General features: G+C 40.1%; 3 protein-coding genes across 3 annotated transcripts; 2 read left to right on the top strand and 1 right to left on the bottom strand.

Moving 5' to 3' along the window:
* Nucleotides 1-286: 286 nt before the first annotated feature.
* Nucleotides 287-2,570, bottom strand: LOC140579736 (uncharacterized). The gene is made up of 3 exons (XM_072702412.1): nt 1,789-2,570; nt 1,552-1,697; nt 287-1,445 (listed from the first exon to the last, which is right to left on the bottom strand). Exons 1-3 carry the CDS (start codon nt 2,024-2,026, stop codon nt 753-755), a joined length of 1,077 nt encoding a protein of 358 aa, XP_072558513.1. The 5' UTR covers nt 2,027-2,570; the 3' UTR covers nt 287-752.
* A 1,232-nt stretch (nt 2,571-3,802) lies between these two features.
* LOC140579653 (uncharacterized) lies at nt 3,803-6,114 on the top strand. Its single transcript, XM_072702322.1, has 3 exons — nt 3,803-4,621; nt 4,711-4,856; nt 4,963-6,114. The coding sequence occupies exons 1-3, from the start codon at nt 4,384-4,386 to the stop codon at nt 5,653-5,655; spliced, it is 1,077 nt and encodes a 358-aa protein (XP_072558423.1). The 5' UTR covers nt 3,803-4,383; the 3' UTR covers nt 5,656-6,114.
* A 3,269-nt stretch (nt 6,115-9,383) lies between these two features.
* On the top strand, nt 9,384-14,766 carry LOC140579712 (uncharacterized). The gene is made up of 3 exons (XM_072702385.1): nt 9,384-9,573; nt 11,397-14,063; nt 14,737-14,766. Exons 2-3 carry the CDS (start codon nt 11,397-11,399, stop codon nt 14,764-14,766), a joined length of 2,697 nt encoding a protein of 898 aa, XP_072558486.1. The 5' UTR covers nt 9,384-9,573.
* The last annotated feature ends 660 nt before the right edge of the window (nt 14,767-15,426 follow it).

The raw sequence follows: 15,426 nt of genomic DNA, 5'->3' as shown, positions 1-15,426 counted from the left end.
ATTTGGCAAGCTTGTAATAAGTGTAGTCTAACAAAATACAATTAAGCAAATCGCCTGCACTGTTCATTAGCTCAGAAAATGCGGGCTTTGACACAATTTAATGTTATGAAAATGCGCTATACAAATGAACAGTATATTTTCATGAGAGGTCGATTTGGCTACATACAGTATGTATATGCTCTCCTCTCAATAAATAGAACATTTTAAATCATAATGAAGTTCACAAACAAACATTCCCATAGTACGATTTGCCTTTAAACCCAAACAACTTCAAAAACATGAAACATTCACAGTCAATTTGACGTGGTTTTACTTTATAACACATAAAACACAAACCAAAATACAACCGAATTCGCCCTTCTCATGTAATACAAACTGTCATGTCACAAATAAATAGGTCAAACAAGAAGTAATGTACAGTACAATTAGTAGTCCCATACTACTGCCATTTACACAAACTTTATACAAAAAACTTCAAAACTTCACGCTCACAGCAACAGTAATGTACAGTACAAGTAGCCCTATACACCTGCTATTTACACAAACTTTATACAAAAAACTTCAAAACGTCACGCTCACAGCAACAGTAATGTACAGTACAAGTAGTCATATACTACTGCTATTTACACAAACTTTATACAAAAAACCTCAAAACTTCACGCTCAGACTGTCAGAGCAACACAACAAACATATTAAACTAAAAACAGAACACGCTAATACAAAACAAACTACTCCGGCGAGTCATCACATCTCTAGCTAGACGAAGGGACTGCGCTATCTGCAATGTCTACAATAGAAGAAACGTTGCATTCGTCGTCAAAAGAGAACTGAAGGCATTCCTCAAAAAGAAGATGCTCTTCAATAGCTTCCTCTTTGTCCATTAATGATGTTATATTCCGTCGTTTTAAATAGTCCACCAGAGTACAGTGTCCGACAGTCAATGTATAATCTGCGCCGTCATCATTTTTCACTTTTAAAGTTCCGCGTAATACTTTTGAAAATGCCCCCGATTTCTGCAGCATCCTGCAGCTCTGGCATCGTGCAAACCTGCTCTGGCTGTCCCAAGTATCCTGCCGGCTTCCACACAGGGCACACTTCAGGCTTGCCTTAATCTCAGCTCCACATATGGAAGCCTTCACCGTCACAACCGATTCCTCTTCTTGTACAGCGTCCGCGTCTCCCACATCCAAATCGCAGATCTTCTCAATCATGCTCTCTACGGTTGTTGTTAGTTCCACTTTCCCTTCAAAAACTCTAGTCGAAAGCTCCGTAAAGACGTAAGATGAGTCAACCTCCACGTCATGGATCAGTCTCTCCCAAACGCAAAGACTCATCTGGGCAGTTCCATCAAAGACTGTGAATCTCTTCACCTCTTTGTCGCTGCCTCTAATGCTTACAGTTTTCTGCAATGACGCTGCCACGACCTTGGCTTTCACCAAAGGCACCTATAGGAATGAACACCAGTCATTACTTTTCTAAACTTCTCATCCAGAAATAGCGAAATTTTACAAAAGGTGTACATTGTCATTGCAAACTTATTCTTAAACGCACCTTCTTGCCTGCCGGCAGAGCTGTGACATCAACCAGTGTCTGCCTAACGGGTGCTGCAGGTTTCCGAAAAGGAAACGTCACCTTCGTTACAGACAGCTCGGTCAACTGGTTCCCCATCACGTCGAAGTCAGACGTGCCTTTAAAACCTACCAAAAAAAAAAAAAAACCAACAGACATTAATACATACTCAGTAACAACCATGTCCTGGAAAACTGTGCTCTGTAAAGCAATACTTACTCAAAGCCTTTCTGACATGTGTCAGGCGTATTGCCGTGCCATTATCTGAAGCTTGGCTGAACAGCGCACGCTTTCTCGGACTGAAGATGGTCACATCGTGAAATTCTTCACGTCCAGTCTGTAGTACAGCATTAAAAAAACCTCTGTTTTTAGTGGTGAATTTTAATGCTGAGATAGAGTGGATATAGCCACTGACTACGTCTGTGTCCATCCTCATTTTCTTCGCTGGAGTCTCCATGTCGAAAAAGCAATTAGAAAAACATGCAAAACACCCCAATATATATACTGCTGGGACATGCCATTAACCTCCCCTTATTACACGACTCTCTGGAATGCTTGATTCTGATTGGTCAGGTGAGACATTTGCAGGTTTGTTCTTTTCAAATAATAACCGCTCTTTTCAAATAATAACCGCTCCAAAGTAATAACGCATAGCCGCTACTACTTGTATGTTTAAAATGTTAGTCACGTCGTACTATATCGTTTCGCCGAAAGATAAAAATGTTAATTTAAAACAAATATGCCAAGAAAATGTTTCAAATTCATATTCATATATTGTCTCGTGTAGAGTTAATGTTGTCTACACTGACTATAATTTATGTTTTTGTATTTGGGTACATATGTTTGTTCCTTATTTTATTTTTCCTTATTTATATAATTCTCTATGTCCGACATGGGGACTGCACCTAATTTAGTTGTACTTGTTACAATGACAATAAAGTTATTCTGATATTCATGTCCAGTTTTTTTCCTTATGTGGCAAGTAGCCATGTAATAAACTGGATAATGTACAGGCAGCCGGTAATTATCGCGAAATAAGCCCCGACAGTGTGATACAAGAAGCGGAGAGTCTTGTATCACACTGAAGGGGCTTATTTCGCGATAATTACTGGCTGCCTGTACATTATCCCTTACTTACACGGCTACTTGCCACATAAGGAAAAAAACTGGACATGAATATGAATTTGAAACATTGGCGTCGGGTCCTGATCACACGGTCGGGGCTTATTTCGCGATAACTACCGGCTGCCTGTACATTATCCCGCTTATTACACGACTCTCTGGAATGCTTGATTCTGATTGGTCAGTTGAGACATTTGCAGGTTCGTTCTTTTCAAATAATAACCGCTCTTTTCAAATAATAACCGCTCCAAAGTAATAACCCCTAGCCGCTACTACTTGTATGTTTAAAATGTTAGTCACGTTGTACTAATTATCGCGAAATAAGCCCCTTCAGTGTGATACAAGAAGCGGAGGGTCTTGTATCACACTGAAGGGGCTTATTTCGCGATAACTACCGGCTGCCTGTACATTATCCCTTACTTACACGGCTACTTGCCACATAAGGAAAAAAACTGGACATGAATATGAATTTGAAACATTGGCGTCGGGTCCTGATCACACTGTCGGGGCTTATTTCGCGATAACTACCGGCTGCCTGTACATTATCCAGTTTATTACACGGCTACTTGCCACATAAGGAAAAAAACTGGACATGAATATCAGAATAACTTTATTGTCATTGTGACAAGTACAATGAAATTAGGTGCAGTCCCCATGTCGGACATAGAAAATTATATAAATAAGGAAAAATAAAATAAGGAACAAACATATGTACCCAAATACAAAAACATAAATTATAGTCAGTGTAGACAACATTAACTCTACACGAGACAATATATGAATATGAATTTGAAACATTTTCTTGGCATATTTGTTTTAAATTAACATTTTTATCTTTCCGCGAAACGATATAGTACGACGTGACTAACATTTTAAACATACAAGTAGTAGCGGCTATGCATTATTACTTTGGAGCGGTTATTATTTGAAAAGAGCGGTTATTATTTGAAAAGAACGAACCTGCAAATGTCTCAACTGACCAATCAGAATCAAGCATTCCAGAGAGTCGTGTAATAAGCGGGATAATGTACAGGCAGCCGGTAGTTATCGCGAAATAAGCCCCTTCAGTATGATACAAGACTCTCCGCTTCTTGTATCACACTGTCGGGGCTTATTTCGCGATAATTACCGGCTGCCTGTACATTATCCAGTTTATTACACGGCTACTTGCCACATAAGGAAAAAAACTGGACATGAATATCAGAATAACTTTATTGTCATTGTAACAAGTACAACTAAATTAGGTGCAGTCCCCATGTCGGACATAGAGAATTATATAAATAAGGAAAAATAAAATAAGGAACAAACATATGTACCCAAATACAAAAACATAAATTATAGTCAGTGTAGACAACATTAACTCTACACGAGACAATATATGAATATGAATTTGAAACATTTTCTTGGCATATTTGTTTTAAATTAACATTTTTATCTTTCGGCGAAACGATATAGTACGATGTGACTAACATTTTAAACATACAAGTAGTAGCGGCTATGCGTTATTACTTTGGAGCGGTTATTATTTGAAAAGAGCGGTTATTATTTGAAAAGAACAAACCTGCAAATGTCTCACCTGACCAATCAGAATCAAGCATTCCAGAGAGTCGTGTAATAAGGGGAGGTTAATGGCATGTCCCAGCAGTATATATATTGGGGTGTTTTGCATGTTTTTCTAATTGCTTTTTCGACATGGAGACTCCAGCGAAGAAAATGAGGATGGACACAGACGTAGTCAGTGGCTATATCCACTCTATCTCAGCATTAAAATTCACCACTAAAAACAGAGGTTTTTTTAATGCTGTACTACAGACTGGACGTGAAGAATTTCACGATGTGACCATCTTCAGTCCGAGAAAGCGTGCGCTGTTCAGCCAAGCTTCAGATAATGGCACGGCAATACGCCTGACACATGTCAGAAAGGCTTTGAGTAAGTATTGCTTTACAGAGCACAGTTTTCCAGGACATGGTTGTTACTGAGTATGTATTAATGTCTGTTGGGTTTTTTTTTTTTGGTAGGTTTTAAAGGCACGTCTGACTTCGACGTGATGGGGAACCAGTTGACCGAGCTGTCTGTAACGAAGGTGACGTTTCCTTTTCGGAAACCTGCAGCACCCGTTAGGCAGACACTGGTTGATGTCACAGCTCTGCCGGCAGGCAAGAAGGTGCGTTTAAGAATAAGTTTGCAATGACAATGTACACCTTTTGTAAAATTTCGCTATTTCTGGATGAGAAGTTTAGAAAAGTAATGACTGGTGTTCATTCCTATAGGTGCCTTTGGTGAAAGCCAAGGTCGTGGCAGCGTCATTGCAGAAAACTGTAAGCATTAGAGGCAGCGACAAAGAGGTGAAGAGATTCACAGTCTTTGATGGAACTGCCCAGATGAGTCTTTGCGTTTGGGAGAGACTGATCCATGACGTGGAGGTTGACTCATCTTACGTCTTTACGGAGCTTTCGACTAGAGTTTTTGAAGGGAAAGTGGAACTAACAACAACCGTAGAGAGCATGATTGAGAAGATCTGCGATTTGGATGTGGGAGACGCGGACGCTGTACAAGAAGAGGAATCGGTTGTGACGGTGAAGGCTTCCATATGTGGAGCTGAGATTAAGGCAAGCCTGAAGTGTGCCCTGTGTGGAAGCCGGCAGGATACTTGGGACAGCCAGAGCAGGTTTGCACGATGCCAGAGCTGCAGGATGCTGCAGAAATCGGGGGCATTTTCAAAAGTATTACGCGGAACTTTAAAAGTGAAAAATGATGACGGCGCAGATTATACATTGACTGTCGGACACTGTACTCTGGTGGACTATTTAAAACGACGGAATATAACATCATTAATGGACAAAGAGGAAGCTATTGAAGAGCATCTTCTTTTTGAGGAATGCCTTCAGTTCTCTTTTGACGACGAATGCAACGTTTCTTCTATTGTAGACATTGCAGATAGCGCAGTCCCTTCGTCTAGCTAGAGATGTGATGACTCGCCGGAGTAGTTTGTTTTGTATTAGCGTGATCTGTTTTTAGTTTAATATGTTTGTTGTGTTGCTCTGACAGTCTGAGCGTGAAGTTTTGATGTTTTTTGTATAAAGTTTGTGTAAATAGCAGTAGTATATGACTACTTGTACTGTACATTACTGTTGCTGTGAGCGTGACGTTTTGAAGTTTTTTGTATAAAGTTTGTGTAAATAGCAGGTGTATAGGGCTACTTGTACTGTACATTACTGTTGCTGTGAGCGTGAAGTTTTGAAGTTTTTTGTATAAAGTTTGTGTAAATGGCAGTAGTATGGGACTACTAATTGTACTGTACATTACTTCTTGTTTGACCTATTTGTTTGTGACATGACAGTTTGTATTACATGAGAAGGGCGAATTCGGTTGTATTTTGGTTTGTGTTTTATGTGTTATAAAGTAAAACCACGTCAAATTGACTGTGAATGTTTCATGTTTTTGAAGTTGTTTGGGTTTAAAGGCAAATCGTACTATGGGAATGTTTGTTTGTGAACTTCATTATGATTTAAAATGTTCTATTTATTGAGAGGAGAGCATATACATACTGTATGTAGCCAAATCGACCTCTCATGAAAATATACTGTTCATTTGTATAGCTCATTTTCATAACATTAAATTGTGTCAAAGCCCGCATTTTCTGAGCTAATGAACAGTGCAGGCGATTTGCTTAATTGTATTTTGTTAGACTACACTTATTACAAGCTTGCCAAATATGTTAGTTTCACAGTCTAATATATCAGAAAATGTTTGTAGTTTAGAATATGTAATTACAACATATTGACACACATTCGCCGACAGGGGGACGTGTTTTTACGGTTCTAATTGGCTGCCGTACTGTACGTGACCGCTTCCAGGTGTCCGCTATACAAGGCTTGTATTTTAGATTTTGCTGCTGGCGTTGCAAGAGGTAAGTGTATTTGTAATATTGTCTGACGGCAGATCTTTTTAACTGTAGTTTGTTTACGATTTGGTGTTTTCTGTTTTTAGATGGTTTAAGTTGTGCTAAGGTTTCTTTAGTATCATTCTCAGTTCAGTCTTGGTTTTACAAAAGCAATTAATAATCGCTGGGAAGCGTTTATTAAATACGCGTGTCTGTCGTACAAATCGATTGTAGGTTTGCGACCGAAACTAAACGCATAATGCAGTCCAGTTTTAATGTTTTAGATAGGCGTACCTCAGTTTTAAATAAATAAACTTTATTTTCGTTTACTAACATTTAGCCCGGACTGCCTACAATAAGACATGTTATCGGGTTAAGCAAAAACGAAGCATTCTGAAACAGCCAGGCGATGTTTGAAATCTTGATGTTTTGAATCCTTCTGTGTTATTAAAATTCGATTAGTAGTTATTGTTTACAACAAGGGATTTACCGCAAACGGCACGCAAATGATTGCTTTTTGGTCAGTGTCGGAGTTGTACTTTATTACTTTTTTAATTGGGTTATCATATGCTCTTTGTCAGCCGAAGGTGTTTTTAGTTGTATGTTAAAGGTTTGCTGCTATATGCTTTAAGAGCTAAGTCTGTGGAATTTATTAATTTAGACTAAACTAACTTCATAAAGGGATAAACTGGTTAAGCATTAATTGGGCATAGGCGAAGACGCCTTTCTCTTGTTTAAGCTCAGTAGACATTCGCCGACAGGGGGACGTGTTTTTACGGTTCTGATTGGCTGCCGTACGTGACCACATTCCCCCGCCATAGCAAGGCTTGTCTTTTTGATTTTGCTGGTCGCGTTGCAAGAGGTAAGAATATAGGCTATGTAATATTGTCTGACGACACATCTTTTTAATTGTAGTTTGTTGACGACTTGCTGTTTTCTGTTTTTAGATGGTTTAAGTTGTGCTAAGGTTTTTTTTAGTATCATTCTCAGTTCGGTCTTTGTTTTATAAAAGCAATTAATAATCGCTGGGAAGCATTTATTAAATACGCGTGTCTGTCGTACAAATCGATTGTAGGTTTGCGACCGAAACTAGACGCATAATGCAGTCCAGTTTTAACGTTTTAGTAGTTTTAGAGCGCCTGTTATTACTTAGGTATTATCTGCGGTTTAATTGACTATAGGCCTACTCGGTGAAGACTAAAAAGCGGGCAAACAGTGAAATATAGCCATGAATATAAATAGTTTTACGAACGGCTGCGGTCAGTTTCAGAAAGCAGCATTTCCTCTTTCGCTGGATTGCTTGTTGTTGGATTTTAGATAGGCGTACCTCAGTTTTAAATAAATAAACTTTATTTTCGTTTACTAACATTTAGCCCGGACTGCCTACAATAAGACATGTTATCGGGTTAAGCAAAAACGAAGCATTCTGAAACAGCCAGGCGATGTTTGAAATCCTTCTGTGTTATTAAAATTCGATTAGTAGTTATTGTTTACAACAAGGAATTTACCGCAAACGGCACGCAAATGATTGCTTTTTGGTCAGTGTCGGATTTGTACTTTATTACTTTTTTAATTGGGTTATCATATGCTCTTTGTCAGCCGAAGGTGTTTTTAGTTGTATGTTAAAGGTTTGCTGCTATATGCTTTAAGAGCTAAGTCTGTGGAATTTATTAATTTAGACTAAACTAACTTCATAAAGGGATAAGCTGGTTAAGCATTAATTCGGCATAGCGGCGAAGACGCCTTTCTGAGGCGGACATTTTGTTTAAGCTCAGTATAGACATTCGCCGACAGGGGGATGTGTTTTTAGGGTTCTGATTGGCTGCCGTACGTGACCGCTTCCCCCCGCCATAGCAAGGCTTGTCTTTTTGATTTTGCTGCTAGCGTTGCAAGAGGTAAGAATATATGTAATATTGTCTGACGACACATCTTTTTAATTGTTGTTTAAATTGTTGTTTGTTGACGATTTGCTGTTTTCTGTTTTTAGATGGTTTAAGATGTGCTAAGGTTTTTTTTTAGTATTCTCAGTTCGGTCTTGGTTTTATAAAAGCAATTAATAATCGCTGGGAAGCATTTATTAAATACGCGTGTCTGTCGTACAAATCGATTGTAGGTTTGCAACCGAAACTACTAACATTTAGCCCGGACTCCCTACAATAACACATGTTATCGAGTTAAGCAAAAACGAAGTATTCTGAAACAGCCTGGCGATGTTTGAAATCCTTCTGTGTTATTAAAATTCGATTAGTAGTTATTGTTTACAACAAGTGATTGTCAGCCGAAGGTGTTTTTAGTTGTATGTTAAAGGTTTGCTGCTATATGCTTTAAGAGTTAAGTCTGTGGAATATTAATTTAGATTAAACAACTAACTTTATAAAAGGATAAGCTGGTAAAGCATTAATTCGGCATAGCGGCGAAGACGCCTTTCTGTGGCGGACATTTTGTTTTCGCGGCAGACATTTTCTTTACGCTCAGTAGACATTCGCCGAAAGGGGGACTTGTTTTTACGGTTCTGATTGTCTGCCGTACGTGACCGCTTCCAGGTCTCCGCTATAGCAAGGCTTGTGTTTTAGATTTTGCTGCTCGCGTTGCAAGAGGTAAGAATATATGTAGTATTGTCTTTGTGCCATTGCACTACTAAGAATGGTACAGTGCAAAATCTGTCTGTACGTTTATGGGAAGTTTATCATGCAGCTGCATATACTAATGAAATGTATGTACAAATGCACCTGTCAATCATTAACTGATGCATGTTGTCTTTGTAGACTGAAGGGCTGTGATATCACAGGAATCAAAAGTAAATATTTTTAGGGTGATGTCTATCAGCAATCGTGTTTGAGGTTTTCTTAAGTTGAATAACATTGAAAGGTATATCAACTTTACATGGTGTTTTCAATGAAGGTGACTGTTGGCAAATGTTTATGAAATGAAACTTGTGTGTCACTTTTCTCTGCAGAGTTGTGCTGGACTGCCACCCTTGAGGAGAAAGTGATATACGGTATGCTTTGTGTACTTAGACAACATACACTGACATACACTGTGTGCAGAATTAGGCAAGTAATATTTCCGGAGATATTTCTTGCCAACAGTTGGGCAGAATTATACATTCTGAAGTTTTTCTTTTGCTCTAAGTAAATGTACTTAGAGAAAATGTTACATTATAGTTTCACAAAGGAAAATAAAAGAAAAGCACTTCTGTGGGCACAATTATCAAGCAATCAGAAACTAAGTGGATTTTTTTCACTTAACTATCAACAGAAATAATAATGAAATTGTCTGAAGTCTATATAAGGAACAACGAACGTCACCAAGTTTATTGTCCTGTATCGTCACCTTTATTCTGAATGACCATCATCAGCCTGTTTGCCATTGAACCACCGAAGTCTTTGTTTTGATCCTGTCTTATATTAGCCACGTCAGCTAGGACCGTGTCCCAGATGCTGATCTGAGAAGTGTCCTGCTTGCTTGGTAAATCTCATACTTCACTCGGGCTGTGTAGCTCTTAATGGGCGTTGAGTCAGGCGATGATGACAGCCTGGTCATAAGTCAGTGACCTTTTTTGTCTAATCTATGGAATACTTTGATGCATGGGAAGGGGCACTGTCTTGCATGCATATCAAGGAGACAGGCACTGTTGTGCATGAATATCATAGGAAGGGGCAGTGTTCTGCATGCATGTCATAACATTTTTGAAAGCTGCTGAAATTTCCTCTAGAAATTGGCAGTAGTTAATTTTATACCACCTGGAAGTCTGAAAGAGCCAACAAGTTCATCACTGATAACTGCAGCCCACACCATCACTTCTCCACTGCCCTGTGGGTGCTCGAAGAAGATGACCATCCATGGACCTATCCATCTGCTACAAGAGTCACTCTCACCTCATCTGATTTTTTTCACAAAACCTTTATAAAATCATTCTTGACATGTCTGTGTGCATTCTTGACTTTTTAGCTTGCATACCTTTATTGCGTAGAGCTTATATTACAGCAATTCTGATCCTAGTGATTTCATGTAACACACTACAAAGTGCTTCCAGAGCGTTCAGATTGCAGTTGTTAAAAGTGGTGGCATTTGATTCTAAAGTCTTCTTTTTAATTGAACACATAACTTTGGCAGTTATTTTGTTGCCTCGCTATATGCTGCTTCCATCCTCTTTGTGTGTTGCCCACAAAACAATCAATTGTACAATAATTATGTTTTGAATGTTTAGCAGGTTTGGTTATTTCGACTGGCACTTTAATATTTTGATTTTCTTCTGTCTGCAAGGTGCTTTTCTGGCCCATTTCAGTAATCATAAACATGCTTCATTCTGCATAGGAAAGTATGTTTTCCTGTTATCAAAACAAAGTACTCAGATCAAAAACCAAACATTTTGCCATTTTTAAACATTCTGTTTTAGGTTCATCTGGACTGAAAACATTGGTCGACAAGATACAAATAAAGTACATGCCTAATTCTGCACACAGTGTACATATCACAAACGTGGGTCAGTTAGTGTTGAGGTGAAACTTTTGTGTGTAATGCAGATGTGACAGGTAAGTGTTTTGTCTGATTAAAAAAAAAACATAAGTCATGAGGCATATTTATTTTAGGATAATGAGTGTAATGGTTAAAATTCAGTTTGTAGGTTGTGTAACTTCCAGACAGTTGCTGAGTCAGCTGCATCACTGACTTACTGTAAGTGGTGAGAAAGCTGTTAGTGGAACTGCTCCTGATTGATGTGCACTATGTATACACATTTGATGGCTTTGTGACAACATCAGTGCAAAGTACAGTTGCAAGCAGGTGTGCTTCTCCCCCCCCCCCCCCGTTCATCTGCAGATGCCTCGCACAAAGGCTTCCCGGCGTTCCGCAGCAGCGAAGAAGAGGCTGTTGGACCGGCAGCGAGCTCCTGATAGTTTTGATGTGGCTATGACTGATGACGGGGTTAACCCGTTTCCCCCCTCTCGGAATACCAAAACGGCGATGACTGTGACTAATCGGACGAGCCACAACCAACGGACTGACCCCGCTGCTGCTGCCGTCCATGTCGTGGCTATGACTGATGACGGGGTTAACCCGTTTCCCCCCTCTCGGAATACCAAAACGGCGATGACTGTGACTTTCCTGACGAGCCACGACCAACAACCTGAGCAGGCCGCACAGCAGCGGCCTGTGTCCGTCATGGCTATGACTGATGACGGGGTTAACCCGTTCCCCCCCTCTCGGAATACCAAAACGGCGATGACTGTGACTTTTCCGACGAGCCATGACCACCAGGTTCCCGCCCTGGGTGCCATTTGTAGGACCGTCGACGAGTTCTGTATGCCTTTTCTTGATAAAGATAAGGCAAGGACGGACGAGGTACTGCAGCCCCCTCATAAAAGAAAGGCTGCAAAGTGGACTGACCCCAAAAGTGAACCAGAATGTGAACCAGCATGCGAACTTGAAACAAAACTTGAAACAAAACTTGAAACAGAACTTGAAACAGAACTTGAAAGTGAACTTGAACTGAGAAATACCCTGGCAGTGCCAAACTATTACCCAACCGTGGATCAACAACAGCATGTGAACCCTGTAACTATCTGTGTATCTCCTCATTTTCCTCAGGCACGTGCAGTGAGAGGCTCATTCCATCAAGGACACCCACGATTTGGAGTCAACAGTAACAAGCAATGTGTTGCTAATAGTTTGATTGCTATAGTAACGTGTAAGGTAAAGAATGTTTTAACCTGGTCAGTCACAGACATTGATCAAGTGCTGCTGAAAGGAGATGACCTCTACACTACCATCAGAGATGCTAGGAGAATTGGAGATGCTTCTGGGTATCTGTTAGTTAGAGATCTACCAACAGAGTACACATTGAATGGTGATAAATATGAAATAAACTACCATGATGACATGTTTGTTGGCTTGTTTGGTGTCAGTGAATATGGAGATATGGGTGACATTTTCATGTCAGCTGATGCAGCGGTAAGAAGAGTATTCTCACAGTATGATGCGTGTCTTTTTACTCTTAAAGTAAATACATGTGCCATCATTAAGCAAGGGTCATGGTATGTGGTGATCGACTCCCATTCCCGACGAGGAGATGGAGCAAGCGACGCATCAGGCAGAAGTATATTGGTGTGCCACTCTACCATAGATTCTTTGCTAGACCATGTGGATACCCTAGGACTATCTTTAGATGCAACAGGGGAACAGTTTGAGATTACAGCTGTGAGTGTGACTAGTCGAAGCATCCTGCACCAGCATCCAGATGGCAACTGCCCAGCCACCAGCGTCAACCAGCTTACCAGCATGTCAGGCCATCCAGACGGTAAGTCCTCAGTCACCAGTGTCAACCAGCGTACCAACATATCAGACCATCCAGACGACAACTCCTCAGTGACCAGAGTCCAGCAGTTTGCCAGAATGTCAGACAGCCAATATGGTGTGGTAAGGCCAAATGTGACACATGGTACAGACCCTGAGGTTGATGTCCGTGTGAACAATGAAGGTGATGTAGTTTTTATCAGTGAGCTACGCAGTGAGCAGTTTCTGTTCAGTCCTTTGACAATCCAGCAGCAAAGAAGGCTTTCCTGTAAGCTTGGTGTGGTGTACATTGATCATGGCCATGTAAACATGGATGCAGAGTTTCCAATGGGTGATCCTTGCAGAATGGTGCCAATCACTGGTGATGGCAACTGCTTTTTCAGATCTCTGGCTTTTGCTATTACTGGAAATGAGAAAGAACACAGGAAAATTAGGTGTGCTATTGTTGCTCACATACTAAGAAATGAATCCAGGTATGTTGCTTGTCTTAGAGATGGTCACTCTTCTGTCACTGAGTATGTCACTGCATCACGGATGAAATATGTTGGTACTTGGGCATCTGAGGTAGAGATTCAAGCTGCCGCTGATCTGCTTGGTGTGGATATTTTCACATACTCTGACAACAAATGGTTGAAGTACTCCACATGTATTGGTTCTGATCAGAGAGGTATATACCTGAAACATTGTAATGAGTCACATTATGAGGTTGTAATTTGTGTGAAAGGGCATGACACTGAGGGTTGTGCAACACAATGCTCTGAAATCGATAACACACCATCTGAAATGGCATCAAGTCGACGAAAACTTGAACGAGAAAAAAGACGGTATGAAGTAAGTATGGTGTACAAGGAGGAACAACTTGAGAGAAGCATAAAGCGCTACCGTGAGGATGAAGTGTACAGAGAACATGTTAAACAGTCAAGTATAAGTAAGTATGCAACAGATATGGGGCACCGCAAATATGTACAGCAGTCAAGTGTGAGCAAATATGCAACAGATGATAGACACCAGCAACGTGTAAAGCAGTTGAGTGTGAGCAAGTATGCGACAGACGTTGAACACCAGCAACGTGTGAAGCAGTCGAGTGTTAGGAAATATGCCACAAATGTTGAACACCAGCAATGTGTGAAGCAGTCAAGTGTTAGGAAATATGCCACAAATGTTGAACACCAGCAACGTGTGAAGCAGTCAAGTGTAAGTAAATATGCCACAGACATTGAACACCAGCAACGTGCGAAGCAGTCAAGTGTAAGTAAATATGCCACAGACATTGAACACCAGCAACGTGCGAAGCAGTCAAGTGTAAGTAAATATGCCACAGACATTGAACACCAGCAACGTGCGAAGCAGTTAAGTGTTGATAAATACAAAACAAACAGCGATTTTGCTACTGCAGTAAAAAAGAGAAATGTTGAGAAACGAACTAAGCAGAAGGATAAAAGAACAGATATTGCGTATGTGATCGAACAATTTGGAGAGAAAATAAATACAGGCCCTGTATACATTTGCTCAGTTTGTCATCGAATGTTGTTTAAATACCAAGTTGTGATATGCAGAAAAGATGAATACCTAAAAAAATCACAAGGAGTTGCATTACTGGCAATGCAGTGCATAACTGACACATACTTACACAAATGTATAGATACTTGTTCTGATGATTGTAGCAGTCTGTTGGGCCCTACAGGTTCATTATGGATTTGTCACACATGTCATAGAAAGATTCTTGATGGGAAAATGCCAGCAGAGAGCGTTGGAAACTGTCTAGCTCTAGACCCAGTTCCTCCTGAGTTGCAGTGTCTAAATACTCTGGAACAACATCTGATTGGTATTCATATTCCTTTTATGAGAATTGTGTCTTTGCCAAAAGGTGGACAAAATGGTGTTCATGGTCCTGTGACTTGTGTCCCGTCAAGCATTTCGAATGTAGCTGAATCTTTACCAAGAGTGAATAATGATGACCTTATGATCCGTGTGAAGTTGAAGCGGAAGTTAACTTACAAAGGGCATTACAAATATGAATTTGTGCATCCAGAAAAAATAAAGAAGGCTTTGGTGTATCTTACAGAGAATAACAAATTTTATAGCAATGTGCAGTTCAATGATGACTGGATTAATCCCCTGCAGAAAACTGAAGTGCCTGGTGATGTAAGTGACATACATGCAGATGAAGAGCGTAATGAAAATAACATGGAGGATGAGGAGATGGATGAAACTCTGCATGATAGACAACAACATGGCATGCACATGGATACGTGTCTTCAACCTGTCGACATAGCACAAGAGGTGTTGGATCAACACTTTGATGGAATCATGTCTATGGCACCTGCAGAAGGAAACAACCCAGTGAGGCTTCTAACTGATGAGTCAAATGAAGCTAAATGTTTTCCAGTCCTTTTCCCAAAAGGAACAGGCACTTTTCATGACAGAAGGAAGGGAAAACTGACACTGTGTAGGTATTTAAATACAAGAATTCTTAATGCAGATGGACGTTTTGGGAAAAACTTGGACTATATATTTTATGGGCAGTATTTGTCTGAGCTTCAGCAGGTTGTGTCAA

The sequence above is a fragment of the Paramormyrops kingsleyae genome, chromosome 18 (assembly GCF_048594095.1).
Source record: "Paramormyrops kingsleyae isolate MSU_618 chromosome 18, PKINGS_0.4, whole genome shotgun sequence".
Lineage (NCBI taxonomy): Eukaryota > Metazoa > Chordata > Actinopteri > Osteoglossiformes > Mormyridae > Paramormyrops > Paramormyrops kingsleyae.
The sequence above is the reverse complement of the archived record's forward strand: the minus strand, read 5'-3'. Positions and strand labels throughout refer to the sequence as shown.

Coding starts and splice junctions, on each gene's coding strand:
- LOC140579712 (XM_072702385.1), top strand. CDS start 11,397: ATGCCTCGCACAAAGGCTTCCCGGCGTTCCGCAGCAGCGAAGAAGAGG. Junction 14,064..14,736: donor AACGTGTGAAGCAGTCAAGT/GTAAGTAAATAT, acceptor CTTTGCCAAAAG/GTGGACAAAATGGTGTTCAT.
- LOC140579736 (XM_072702412.1), bottom strand. CDS start 2,026: ATGGAGACTCCAGCGAAGAAAATGAGGATGGACACAGACGTAGTCAGT. Junction 1,698..1,788: donor ACATGTCAGAAAGGCTTTGA/GTAAGTATTGCT, acceptor TTTTTTTGGTAG/GTTTTAAAGGCACGTCTGAC. Junction 1,446..1,551: donor CTCTGCCGGCAGGCAAGAAG/GTGCGTTTAAGA, acceptor TCATTCCTATAG/GTGCCTTTGGTGAAAGCCAA.
- LOC140579653 (XM_072702322.1), top strand. CDS start 4,384: ATGGAGACTCCAGCGAAGAAAATGAGGATGGACACAGACGTAGTCAGT. Junction 4,622..4,710: donor ACATGTCAGAAAGGCTTTGA/GTAAGTATTGCT, acceptor TTTTTTTGGTAG/GTTTTAAAGGCACGTCTGAC. Junction 4,857..4,962: donor CTCTGCCGGCAGGCAAGAAG/GTGCGTTTAAGA, acceptor TCATTCCTATAG/GTGCCTTTGGTGAAAGCCAA.